Here is a 13083-nt window from a genome sequence, read left to right on the forward strand (position 1 = left end):
GCTGAAGGCCATCGGCAGCAACATCTTTAACACCATCGTTGATCAAGTTCCTTACGCCATCGAGGATCTGCAGAGAGAGATCAGTGAGAGCGCAGAACTGGACTCTAGTGAAGAACCTGAAAACCAGCAGGACACTGGAGAGACCAAGACTGAAGCCCTCTCAGAAAGCTCACAGAAAACTCAAGGTACACGCGCTAATACGAGTAGAAAAGAAATGGTAACACTTCATTTTAAGGTGTCCTTGGTACATGCATGTAATCATGCATAATTTATTGTTATTATAATAGTAAGTACAAGTAACCCTAACCATATAGTGAGTACATGTAGTTAATTAATATTACTCAGTACTTAAATGTATAATTACACTGTAACACTTTAAATACGTGTTTAATGGCATCAAAGTAGCCTATTATTAATGAAGGCCAGTATCATTGATACCAACACTGTTACTGATGTCTCTATTAAATGCATTTTCCCCACAATTTAACCATTAATTATAGCCATGCAATGTTACAGTAAAAGCGAAAGCCGTTGTTTTTAACATTTAGTAGGCTTTGAGAAATAAAACTTTTTTTTTTTTTTTTTTAAACTGTTTATTGAATTTTCTTCTGGGAATAATAATATAAAACAAAAAGCAACTGTGCAAATTTAGAACCCATCCCAACCCTGGTAGACTTAAAAATAAATAAATAAATAAATAATAATAAAAAATGTGTGTATATAAAAAAAATGTAAAATATTTTTTTTTACAAAGATTTTAGAGAGAAATATAACTTTTAATTTAAGCAAACTTAAAACAATCTTCACTTAAGCTATAATTAGTATGTACATAATCTAAAAAAGTAATACAGATTTGACAGACAGTGCACCAGTACTGGATTCCCGTCTCTTCGTGCTTGCTGGTGTTTGTGTATATCGTCTACTGTAACACTAGCCAAACGATGCCAGGGAAGAAATGGGTTCAGTTTAGCATGTTGAAAATGATTAATCGCACCGTTAACACATGAATTTAGACGGCTCTAGTATAAATGCGTTTGTCGTAGCACTGGCACAGCTGTGTAACTGAAGTCCACTGCAGGGAACAGGAGAAGCCTCTGCAACATTTCCAGGGTTATGTGCTATGCGTCTGAATTGAGGCTTGTTTGTGCTGTGGTTGGCAGTAGATGTCGCTCAGATCACAGTGCGCACATGGTGACGTCTGCTTCTCAAGGGCTCAGTGTTTAAGCTTCGAGTTTTAACGCTTTGCACGTAGACGTGCATGAAACCACTTGTTACGTTGTCATTTCGTCTGGTTTTTTGTAAAGAGAAGCAAAACATGATTTGAATGAATTGTCAGTATGTCCTTTGAGATGTTTTGTCGTTGGTGTCAGACTGTGATGAAGAGGAGTATTTGCTCTCAGACGGCATGGACGCTAGCGATGACGACACATGTGGACCTGTTCTTCAGGTGTGTGCAGTACACAACTTTCTTTTTGTTGGCCAAATGTTTTTAAATGCTAAATTCTTATGAACTGCAGATGCCTGAGCATCGTAGCAGACAAACTAGGTGTTGTGCAAAAACTATTATAAAACAGATAGTTCCGGTTAGGGCTGGGCAAAAAAATCGATTTTTCGATTAATCGTTTTTTAAAATGACGTCGATTCGATATCGATTCTCAAAAGCCGCGAATCGATCTTTTCCGGGATTTATTTCAGCACACATTTAAAACAAGATCTGATTAACGTGGATCTTATCATTAGTCTTCTCCACTAGATGTCACCCTTATTTACCTTGCGCGATGTTACAACAGAAAGCCTGTCATTCATTCAGCGCTTATCATGGCCATACGCGTGATTCGCAATGCTCAGGTGAAATGCTATAGTAATACTATAAATCTGCGGAAGCATTTGATACGCATAAGGCGCCATGATTTCCGCAATGAATGAATGGTGGATGGTGCGGCCCACTGTTTTGTTTACTACACACATACTAAAGCGCGGATGACGCTCGCGGTGTTTTCAGCTTCTGCCGTCTCCCTATATGATGATATGAACACGAATGTCATCTCCAGCTGCTCTGAGAGTCACTTCATTAGCATTTTACCGTTTCATTTGAGAAAACTACCGTCATATCACATACACAGCAGCTGCAAGTTCTTCACGGCAACCCGTCAAAACAAAAGTTTAGTTTAACGTTCTACTGTCTGAATTTATTACTATTTAGCAGTCTGAAGAATCAATGCTACTAAATTAATGTTTTATGCCTTCATCTGATTACCAGAAAAATTAAGAACATTTTATAGGGCCCTATTATTGTTTAAAAAAGGACCCTATACAAAAAAAAGTATAGGTTTAAAATACAGGCATGTGGCTTAATTTCTTTTTATTAATTCACCATTTGTAAACTGATGTTTACTTTTCATGTTTTAGAAATATCAATAGCATTTGTATTAAAACTATATTGACTGAATGTAATAAAAAAATTGAGAATCGAATCGAGAGCTTGCGAATCGGGACATCTGAATCGATACCCAGCCCTAGTTCCGGTGCTTGATTCTGATTGGCTGAGCCGGGTTCGAAGCTGTTGTAAATTACTCTACAAACATACACCTTTGTTTACGTTTGTCTGTTGCTCCGCAACCACTTTGTTGCAGCCACAACTGTTTCTGAGGAGCTACATTGTTTGGTGGAAGAATACTGTTTTTATTAATATCTTTACACTTTATTTGCTCTGTTTTATTTTGTGAAACCTAACTACGTATACGGAATAACCGTTTTATAAAAGCAATAAGCCCCGTTAAGCCGTGGTTTACAGTGAATTTATAACAGCTAAGGGGGTTTTTAGGCACTCCGCTTCGTGTCGTAACAACACTTAGCTGTTATAAATTCACTGTAAACCACGGCTTCACGGGCCTTATTGCTTTATTTGAACAGTCCATGATAGAAGTACAGTAGGATGCTTTAATGAACAGATTATCAGAGACTCCTGTCGCTTAAATAAACAAATTGTTTGGTTATGCCGTGTTTAGAGAGATATAGACGAGCGCTATTGAATTGCTTTCAAAGGTTGTCTGCTTGTTTCTCTGTGCATGTGTAAATGATCGTGTGTATATGTATGTAATGTTATTTGTCTTGTTCAGTTCGACTATGGTGCAATAGCTGACCGTCTTTTTGAGGGGGCCAGTCACTCGAATATACAGAGCTTCAACAGATCCAAGATTTACAAGTTTGTGAAGATGTAAGTTTTGTTTGTTGTTTTGAGGAGAAGAGACTCGTGCAGACAGTGAACGTGATTAAAAGTGTTTGCTGGATTTAACTCCATGTGTCTGGTCTTCTCTTTCTCTGTGGGATGAAGTTTCCGAGACCTGAGTGAAGGTGAGCTCTCTGACGAGTGACCGCTTTTAGTGAAACGGGTTATACTTGGGTCACTCACGATTGTTTTCTGTCCCATCGTTAGGGGTGTTCCCTCAGGATGAAGTGGAGAAAGTGTCCACCGATGAAGATGATGATGATGATCATAACGGCAGAAGGAAGAGAAAGAGAAGGAAACAAAAGAATAAAGACAAGAAAGGCGAAGAGTCACTGAAGAAATCCAAAGGTTTGTGTTGAGAAGTGCATCTTTACGGATTATGATTATAATGAAAGAGTTTTTGTTTTTGATTTGTTTTATTTCGTTAAGTAGTAATTTAAAGCTTTCTATAGATATATTTATCATGTCTGTGAGGCATGTATTCACTGAGTTTCGGTTCATTTTTGTGAAGCGCTCCTGTTCAAGACCGAGACGGCAGAAAGCGCATCATGTTTGATTTCTTTATTTTATAAAAGCACAACGTTTTGTTGATATTGTGAGTGCACACAAATAAAAGTAGACCCTTTACAGTTACGAATGATGTATTACTCTTACCTTTATGAGTAAAAATGTTGGCTTATTCACTGAAAAAAATGCAAGTGATCGCGCTTCATGTCCTGCAAAGCGCGCTTCAGCTTCAACTCTCCGAACAAACTGTTGGATACAGCGCACATTTATCTAGGTTTAACGTTTAAACATTGTTATATGCTTGAACTGTTATATATCTATAGATTTTGTAGAGTGTCGCAGAGCTACATGAAAGAAAATTAAAGTGGCAGTGCAAGTACAATAAATAATAAACATAGACTCACTGTCTGCTGCTGGCCACTTGGTCGTTACTTTAAAAAACAAAAACATATATTTAACGAACAAAAAATGCTCCAAACGAAATATAATCACTTTGCCATTTCATACAAACCTGAACTATTTTAATAGCTGAAATAGTAGTATAAGCTGTTTTGGGAGAAGGGCTCAGACGGGCTCGGGCCGGTGATTCTGATGAGCTGTCAGACACGGGCCGGGCTAGGGCCTATATTTGAGGCCCGTGCAGGGCTCTAATGAGCTCAGTATTCTGGGCTGCAGATCTGACATGAATGGTACTTAGATTTGTCTCTTAGACTCGGCCTCGATGGCCTGGAGCAGTAGATGCTCTCTCCATCACAACACTGATCCAAACCATTTGCTTTGCTTAATGACAATGTTTAAAGCTCATTACAGTTTGTCAACTGTTGATTAATCTCCAACAGGTCAGTCAGAGTCTGTGGCTGCGTCAGATGACACTGACATATCAAAGGACACCCAACCAAAAAAGAAGAGCAAGAAGAAAAAGAAGAGCGGTTTAAAGTGTGTTGAGGGTCAGCAGACAGAGGAGAGCTCTGGACAGGAGACGCAGGACGCCACAGGTTTAACAGAAGAGAAGCTGGAGTCTGATGCTGAATTACCACAGTGTGACAGTGAAAACAAGCACAGAGCGCACGAGAGTCCGTGCTCTGAGCCTGCCCTTAAACAGATGAAGAAGCAGCGGAGGAAGAGGACGGCTTCGAGGAAAACCTGTGAAAAAGCCGAGGAAGCAGATCACTGCTCAGAGATGGGAATCAGCGTTACATCAGCAGAGGTCGTGACTCCTGTACCGCCGAAGAAAAAGGCAAAAGGAGCCACTGTCTCGGCCATCGCAGCTGTAGATGTGTCAGCAGCCGCGGCACCACAGAAGAAGCTGAAAAGTGCCTCCTCAGACGAGCAGACCCAGGCAGATTCACAGAAGACACAAGGCTCCGCTAAAGCCTCTCGTAAAACACCAGTGAAGAAGAAAGTACAGGAGGACGTCGTCTCAGACGTGCCAGAGCCAGAGACCAATGGAGACGCTCACCAGGAGGAGACGGTGCTCACCGAAGACTCGCAGCAGCCTGCTGGACGATTGAGAGCCAAGAAGAGCAAGCAGACGTCAGCAGCTGTCCAGATCAAACCAGGGAGGAAGAGGAGGGTGAAGCCTTCACAGGTGAACGGACACGCAGACCAGACCAGTGTCAAGAGACCCAAGATCATCAGCGTAAGTCTGGCAGGCTCTCTCACTTTATTTGTGCTTTAAATCGGCAGAGGCTACGTTCACACTGCGAAGCCTTAGTGATCAGTTACGATTTGTGCTCGGATCTGATTTCTTTTTTTTGTATAGCAGTTCACATTGTGTCCGACCTTATGGACATTTTTGTCCTTTTAAGTTTAGTTTTTTTGATCATTTTGCCTGTTAATGTCAACAGCATAAATTGAGACAGGTGTGTATTTTTATTGGAATTTTAATATTTTACCCTCATTTCCTTTAAAGTGCCCCTATTATGCCATTTTTACGGTTCCTAATATTGTTTTGGGAGTCTCCTACAATAGGTTTACATGCATGCAAGGTCAAAAAATGCTTTTGTTTTCTCAAAATATGCATTTAATATCACCTCATTTTCCAGCGATTCGCAAACGATTCGTTCGAAGCAGTTCAAAGATTCAGTCTCTCTAAACTCCTCCTCTCCGTGAGCCTGCTCTGCTCTGATTGGTCAGATGGTCAGACCTGTTGTGATTGGTCTACAGTGCGTGTCGGAAACGATACGCCTATTTCAGTAGTTCTGTATTTTAAACGCTCTATAGAAAATATAAACATCTATTATTTATCATACTTACAGGTTGTGATTCAGTTGAGTAGCTGGTCCAAATAAACAGGATACTGATCCATCTTTCAGCAGCAAGCATTTTGTGAATCCCGCGTTGAGCTCCCTGAGATTAGAGAAGCAGTCGTCAGCAGAATGACGTGTTTGTGGGCGGGGTCAAGTTGTTATGCAAATGTGTTACTCGACGTGTAGCCAGTAACGACTCGTTTCAGCTGTTCAGAGTCGATTCTTTATTTTGGGAGACAATAACTTTATTTATCGTGCACTTTCAGCTTCACAACTTTGCAGATCGTTTACATTTACATACAGCTAGCTACCTTACACACTGCATCAAAGGCAATATTGGAAATGGCATAATAGGGGCACTTTAATAAGTATTTTACGCTAAGTAAAAAAAATAGTTCCTCTTGGGACCTTAATGACAAAAATGTCCTCATTGAAACCCATTAAAACTGCAATTTTTAATCCCAGGGCCATTTAACTGTAAAATGATGCAGTCTTTGTCAATAGGCTTTCACTCTGTTGGCAAGGCTTCAGAATTACATTTTTTAAAAATATTTTACCAGATGGTGTTATTTTCTCAGGTTTGGCCTATAAAGCAAATACTCACATTTTTCCTGTGTTCTGCTTTTGCTGTATTATAGCGCTAGTTGGATACATTATGCAGCTATAATTGTGTGGGTGTGTTTGTATGGATGTCAGAGTGGGGTTTGTGTGTGTGTAATGTCTGAGAGAAATGATACTGTACACCGCTGTGTTCGCCAGTGGAGCTTTGCTGGAATATAATGGGAAAGTTTGGTACTGCACCCTAACTAAATCTTACTAAAAGCTCATTTTTAGAGATATCAACCTCAAATTTGGAACACAACTTGTTTAGATTTATGGCTTTGATTTTTCTAGCAATTTTTGTGTTCAACATGTTTCATAAAATATATATTTTTATTTTTATATATAAATTTGCTCAAATCATTTTCATAAACTTAAACCTCTAACTTTTTTTGGTTTACGTTTTTTACAACTTTTTTTTTTAACTTCAACAATAATCTGTCAAGGGTCGTCTTAAAATGAGACCTAACTTAAGTCTGTACTCCCAAGCTTCAAATTTTTATGACTGGTTTTGGACATGGACATTGTGTCTCCCATGAGCGCAGAATCCTGATGAATGCTGATCTAGACTCGAGAGTGATGTAAACGTCACATGAAATCTGACATATGGAAGTGGCGCAAACCGGAATTGAAAAGAGCAGATTGCATGCGGTTTGTGCCGTTCACACTGTCAAAAACAGATCTGAGTCACATGTGAGCAAAGAAAGTGGGTTTGGGCCACATTTGCCTGCAGTGTCACTGAGCTGTTAGGTTTTCTGTCACCAGGAAGCTGAAGAGCCTTCGGTTCCAGTCACTAAAGACCAGATGAAGGCAAGAGAGTTTGTCCTCAGACAGAAGAAAGCTCCCTCACCCATCTTCTGTAAAGCTGCAGGATACAGCACACGCATGGCCAGTAAAAAGGTACACAACTCAGACGTGTGCTGTTGAGAAAGCAGTGACGTCGCAGACGTGTGCGTTGCTGTAACTCAATCTTAGTTGTCTCAAGCTCTTTTTTTTTTTTTTTTCTCCAGGTTTTGCCAGCTTCAAAATCTGAAATGAAGAAAGTTACATTTGGCCTCAAGAATAATAAAACAATGGGTATGTATGCGTTTCATTGTGAAAATGTGCTGCTAATTATAATTGGGCAAAGGAAGGCATAGCTTTGTGAAGGTCATGGGTTTTTAGGCGGCGCAGACTGATAATAATATATACCTTAGATCAGTGGTTCCCTAACGTTTTCTTCCAGGCCCCCTTTTGCAGAATAAAAATTCAAGCCCCCCCCCCGAGTGCTATTCTGAATGTGACCGAGTACACTAAAGACTGAAATACAGAAGTCCATACCGGCCCTCTTAGAGCAGAACTACTGTTCTTCATTCATTCATAATAGCAACAGCAATAATTAAGCAATAATTAAGTTGTGATTCATCAATCTAGTGGTCTGTTATTTTATGACAACATTGGCTACAGCTGATAGCAGACCACTCGAGCCGGTACTGCGAGCCGCCTTGAGGTAATAAAATATGATCATTCATATTTTGTTCAGTTATTTACATATGTGGCAAGTAGCCATATAATAAGCTAGATAATTGCACAGTGGGGTCTTGTATCATCCGGAGGACGTTTCTTTTTACATCAAAATCTGCTGACCGTACGCTAGCAGTTTGTGAACACTGGCTTAGATGCGGCGAGTCACTTCTGTCAAGCCCGAGACACTGCAGGGTTTTAGCAATCCTAGAAGATCACTGCACTGAGCGACATGGATCTAATAGACTTGGCTACGACGTGTGTGTAGACTACGACGACGACACCTGTTGACTCGTACGCTGCGACACGCGTTACTATAGAAGAATAAACCTCGTCAGCATGCGCTAGAGGTAAACAAGAGCATGACGAATCACACTTCAGCAGCTGTAGTTTTTATGTGTGCTGAATAAAAGTGCAAGCGGCGAAAGACGAAGGGATGAGAGCTTGAGGTAAGCAGTTTATGTTTTAGGAGCCATGACTGTCACGATGCCAATCTTTCATCTGGAAATCCTGCAGTGTGTTTAGGGCTTAAAATCATTTGTGACCATGGAGCACAAAACCAGTCATAAGGGTCAATTTTTCAAAATTGAGGTTTCTACATCATCTGAAAGCTGAATAAATAATATTTCCATTGATGTATGGTTTACTAGGATAGAACAATATTTGGCTGAGATACAACTATTTGAAAATCTGGAATCTGAGGGTGCAAAAAAAATCTAAATATTGAGAAAATCATCTTTAAAGTTGTTCAGATGAAGTCCTTAGCAATGCATATCACTAATCAAAAATTAAGTTTTGATATATTTACAGTAGGAAATTTACAAAATATCTTCATGGAACTAGTTACATAGCACCTAGACCTCAGTTATCAAGCCAGGAAATTTCAGTTTTGACAATATGGGACCTTTAATATTCTAATGATTTTTGGCATAAAAGAAAAATTGATAATTTTGACCCATACAATGTATTGTTGGCTATTGCTACAAATATACCCCAGCGACTTAAGACTGCTTTTGTGCTGCAGCGTCACATTTAACTTTTTACTAAGAGGGTCATATACCAGAAAATAACCTGCTTTCCTGCTCTCTCCTGTCAGAATTCAGAAAGATGGACCAAAGCTCGCTGCTGAGTCCCGCCAGACAGTCTCGCGTGGCCTTTGACCCCAAGAGGACTCCACAGTCTGGGGTGCTGAAGTCGCCCGGGTCGTCACCTGCGGTCATGAAGAGAGCCATGGCAGCAGATTTCTTTTAAAATAAAGCTTCACATGTTGTTGTTTGTGAAATTTAGTCTATTGAAATGGCTTTTGGAAACAATGCATAAAGAGATGTTTTATATTCACTTTTGAAGTGTTCTTATGCTTTTCTTTCGACAGACACGTAAAATGAGAGTTGCAATATTTTAAGGAGGCTTTTTTAAAGAATATTTGGATCATTTGAGAATTTCAGAAAGCTCTTTAACGAGTGAAAGTGGCAGAAGAAAATAATGAAGTACAGTTAGTTAAACCATCCTACATTTGATCTTACCATCATTTCTCAAATGTGCGTACATGTGATTCAGAAAATGAACGTATGCACAGAAAACGCACGCACTCAGATGTGAAATCTATGAATCGCAAATGATCTTGAACTTGCGCGCAACTGAATGGCTTCAGCTCTCTGCTTGTAAATGACTCTTGAATTTGAGATTCACCAACTGGAGGGAGTTGATCAACTGATTCATCTGAAAGATTGCTGGGATTTCAGAAAGGTAGTAGAGCTCTGAATCATAAACACAAGGAAGACGGTTGTAATAAGACTGAGATTTATTAACAGTGGATATGCAAGAGTAAATAGAACAACTAGCAATGATACCAATACATGAATATGCACTGCTAGTAGACAGCTAAACAAGTAGGAAGATACTGAATAAAATCATAATAAATGGAGGGAACCCAGAATGGATAAATGCAATGCTGTTGAGCTGAATGTAGTAATGGAAGAGAATTCTATGGTAATGCTTTTAATAGGACAAAAAGATTATGGCTCTGGTAAAATTGAAGTTAAATAACTGCAATGTTGCATTCAATACGCTGACCTGGAGGAGGCTGAACTTTTGTTGTGGCCCTTATTGGGGGGAAATGTTAACCTCTCACCCCCTTATTTGTTTCTCCACTAGAAGTTAGTAATGTATGCAAAATTCCATCCAGATAATTTGTCATTTAAGGTGTGCTCAAAGAATGTATATTTTTATCAACAGGTGATATTAGCTATTCGTTTTTGTTGGTCAGCCTAGGTGTGGGCTTCCGATTTGCATAGAGTATACGTTAAACAGTGTCTTTAACATTTTACCAATGCATAATTTTTTTAACAAACCTCTCTCAAATTATTACCAACATCATGGGGAGCAAAAAGAGTCCAAACATGATAGGAAACAGCTGAACTATCATTTATTAATTCCACAATATGTTAATACGGCTGCTCCCGTGATCTGTTATGTTAACAGTCAAAGAGTGAAGTGAATGTGCTGCAGTTTACCTCCATTTATGATCTCCAAACATAGGTGTGAATGGATTTGGATAGATCTTTGTGGCCTTTCTTTGTTTTGGAAAATGGTATTAAAATTGAGGGGGAAAATGAAAAAAAAAAAAGAGTTTTTAATTAAAATCCAACTATGAAATGAATCTGTGAAAATGATGTTTTAACGAAGTCGAATAAGCATTTTTCTCTTGGCCCCAGTATTGTCTCGTGATATACAGTCCATGCAGCATAAAGAACTTGAATTAATGCAAAATAGATTTATCAACAATTGTAAGCTTTTAGTGGGATAAGTATGCTGTTGTTTCAAGATATCAAGGAGAGATACATTTCCATCTGTTTAGAAGACCTTTTAACAAAACACACTTCTACTATGAAGTATTTTCCTCAGGTCTGCTTTCTATGAAATAGTGCTGCAGATGCAGTGGGAAAACAATGGCAACATGATTTATTTGTAGGCATGGTTGACTGTATGAGATTAATACTGGTGAATTCTCAAAATGTCCTTAACAGTAATAATGAGAGACGTGGTCCCAAATATTAGACCGGATGCTCTGGAAACCTAGTAAGAAATTCTTCTCCTTTGTGTCTGAAATGCAGTTCAGGTTTGCGTACCTGTGTTCACACGTCCTGGGAATGTCCAGAAGTTGTGGGCAGAAATTATTTCAGAGATGAGCAAGATTCTTGGTTGACCAGCTGAGTTCACATCTTTACATTGCATATATCATTGAAAGCATACTAGAGATGGCTTTATTATGTGCAGCTAGATTGAATCTGTTAAAACGGATAGAGAACCAGTCATATCTCTTTGGTTAAACGTTATTGTCACGGCACGGTACTGAAAATACACCGTGTAAACAGGGCCTGGGTCCAAATGCAGGTGAAAACTTTTTATTTAAACAGAAAGGCCAACAAGGCAAAACAAAAACAGGTCTAGAGACGACGAACACCATTTCATTACACAATACAACCAGGCCGAGTGGTGAGTGAGAGGTGAAGATATGGTCAGTGACAACGGTGCACAGCTGAGGTGAGGTGTGTGGAGTTTGGGGAATTAGTGTAATGAGTGAACAGGTGTATGGGGTTTGGGGAATGGGAGTCCGGGAGATGGCGCCCTCTGGAGGAGAGAGGGAGAAACGCAGGGCCCAGACTCATGACAATAACGTTATAGCTTTAATAAGCATTAATCTATCAATATATACAGTGAAAAATATGCAGTGTTCATTTACATTTGATTACTTTTAGATTTCTTTTGTAGGCTATTACTTACCTTAACATAAACCTGAACATTAATGTTAGTAGACCTTCATGGAAAATTTAAAGCACTGTTTATTTCATTTCATTTGTATATTTGTTTTATTGTATTTGTCAGTTTGTTTTACTTAGTTTCTTTGTTCATGTTCTTACTTTATCTTATCTTATGTATAAAATATATGGATGCCTGCACACTGGTGCATCCGCTGCCTCGAGAGCCTTGCGAGCTGACCACGCCGCTCACACCGACATCAGCGGGGATTCCTGCACGCTGCGTGTCAGCCCGGGATGCACCGGGAACGGGCGTGAGATACTGGGTGCGGCAGACGAGGCCTCTGACACCCCGTGGATTGCCGCTTTGGGAGGACTGTGAGCGGGCTCCGCAGCTACCTCCACCCTGAATGCGGAGCCGCTCAAATGCAGGGCCAGGTTGATATAGTCCTCCAGCGACTCCTCGGGGACCCAGTATGGCATCAGGGACTTGAAGGGCTCGGCTAGGCCTCCCCAGAAAAAGACCATGAGGCAGGTCTTTTCCGTGGCCGACTGGCCTCCCCAGAAAAATAACATGAGGAAGGTTTTCTCCGTGGCCGACTGGCGAGCCACTCCCACGAAGTCCCTGGTGTAATCCTCAATGCTCCGGTCTCCCTGGCGGACATTAAGAAACTTCCCTGCTGGACCCATGTCTGCTGGTTGTATTCTGTCACGGGACGGTACTGAAAACACACCGTGTAAACAGGGCCTGGGTCCAAATGCAGGTGAAAACTTCTTTATTTAAACAGAAAGGCCAACAAGGCAAAACAAAAACAGGTCTAGAGACGACGAACACCATTTCATTACACAATACAACCAGGCCGAGTGGTGAGTGAGAGGTGAAGATATGGTCAGTGACAACGGGACACAGCTGAGGGTGAGTGTAATGAGTGAATGACTGAACAGGTGTATGGAGATTGGGGAATTAGTGTAATGAGTGAACAGGTGTATGGGGTTTGAGGAATGGGAGTTCGGGAGATGGCGCCCTCTGGAGGAGAGAGGGAGAAACACAGGGCCCAGACTCATGACAGTTATTTTGCAGTATCTCCTGCTGAGAGACTGAATGCGGTGGTCCATCAGAGGTTAGCTTTGTGTCAAATTTGGAAACAGTTCTTAAACTGGGTGGACTCATCAGTGTTGAATTGTGTAGAGGGACTGTTGTTTGGAGACTGATTAAGTGATTTCTGTTCATGTCATC

The 13083-nt window shown here is 40.3% G+C and overlaps 1 protein-coding gene across 3 annotated transcripts in view; it reads left to right on the forward strand.

The window, feature by feature from the left end:
- rrp1 (ribosomal RNA processing 1) overlaps positions 1 to 9426 on the forward strand; it is a 20450-nt gene extending 11024 nt beyond the window's left edge. For 2 of the 3 annotated variants that reach the window (XM_016463332.1, XM_016463334.1), the window contains exons 8-16: positions 1 to 185; positions 1371 to 1447; positions 3120 to 3217; positions 3335 to 3354; positions 3437 to 3577; positions 4573 to 5375; positions 7351 to 7485; positions 7596 to 7662; positions 9185 to 9426. In XM_016463332.1, coding sequence (XP_016318818.1) covers positions 1 to 185; positions 1371 to 1447; positions 3120 to 3217; positions 3335 to 3354; positions 3437 to 3577; positions 4573 to 5375; positions 7351 to 7485; positions 7596 to 7662; positions 9185 to 9339 — 1681 coding nt within the window. In that variant the 3' untranslated portion in view covers positions 9340 to 9426. The remainder of the gene's footprint in view (positions 186 to 1370; positions 1448 to 3119; positions 3218 to 3334; positions 3355 to 3436; positions 3578 to 4572; positions 5376 to 7350; positions 7486 to 7595; positions 7663 to 9184) is intronic. The other variant, XM_016463333.1, reaches the window with a different exon arrangement.
- Positions 9427 to 13083: the final 3657 nt, after the last annotated feature.

Source organism: Sinocyclocheilus anshuiensis, unplaced genomic scaffold (genome assembly GCF_001515605.1).
Source record: "Sinocyclocheilus anshuiensis isolate Anshui unplaced genomic scaffold, SAMN03320099.WGS_v1.1 scaffold1282, whole genome shotgun sequence".
NCBI classification, from domain to species: Eukaryota; Metazoa; Chordata; class Actinopteri; order Cypriniformes; family Cyprinidae; genus Sinocyclocheilus; species Sinocyclocheilus anshuiensis.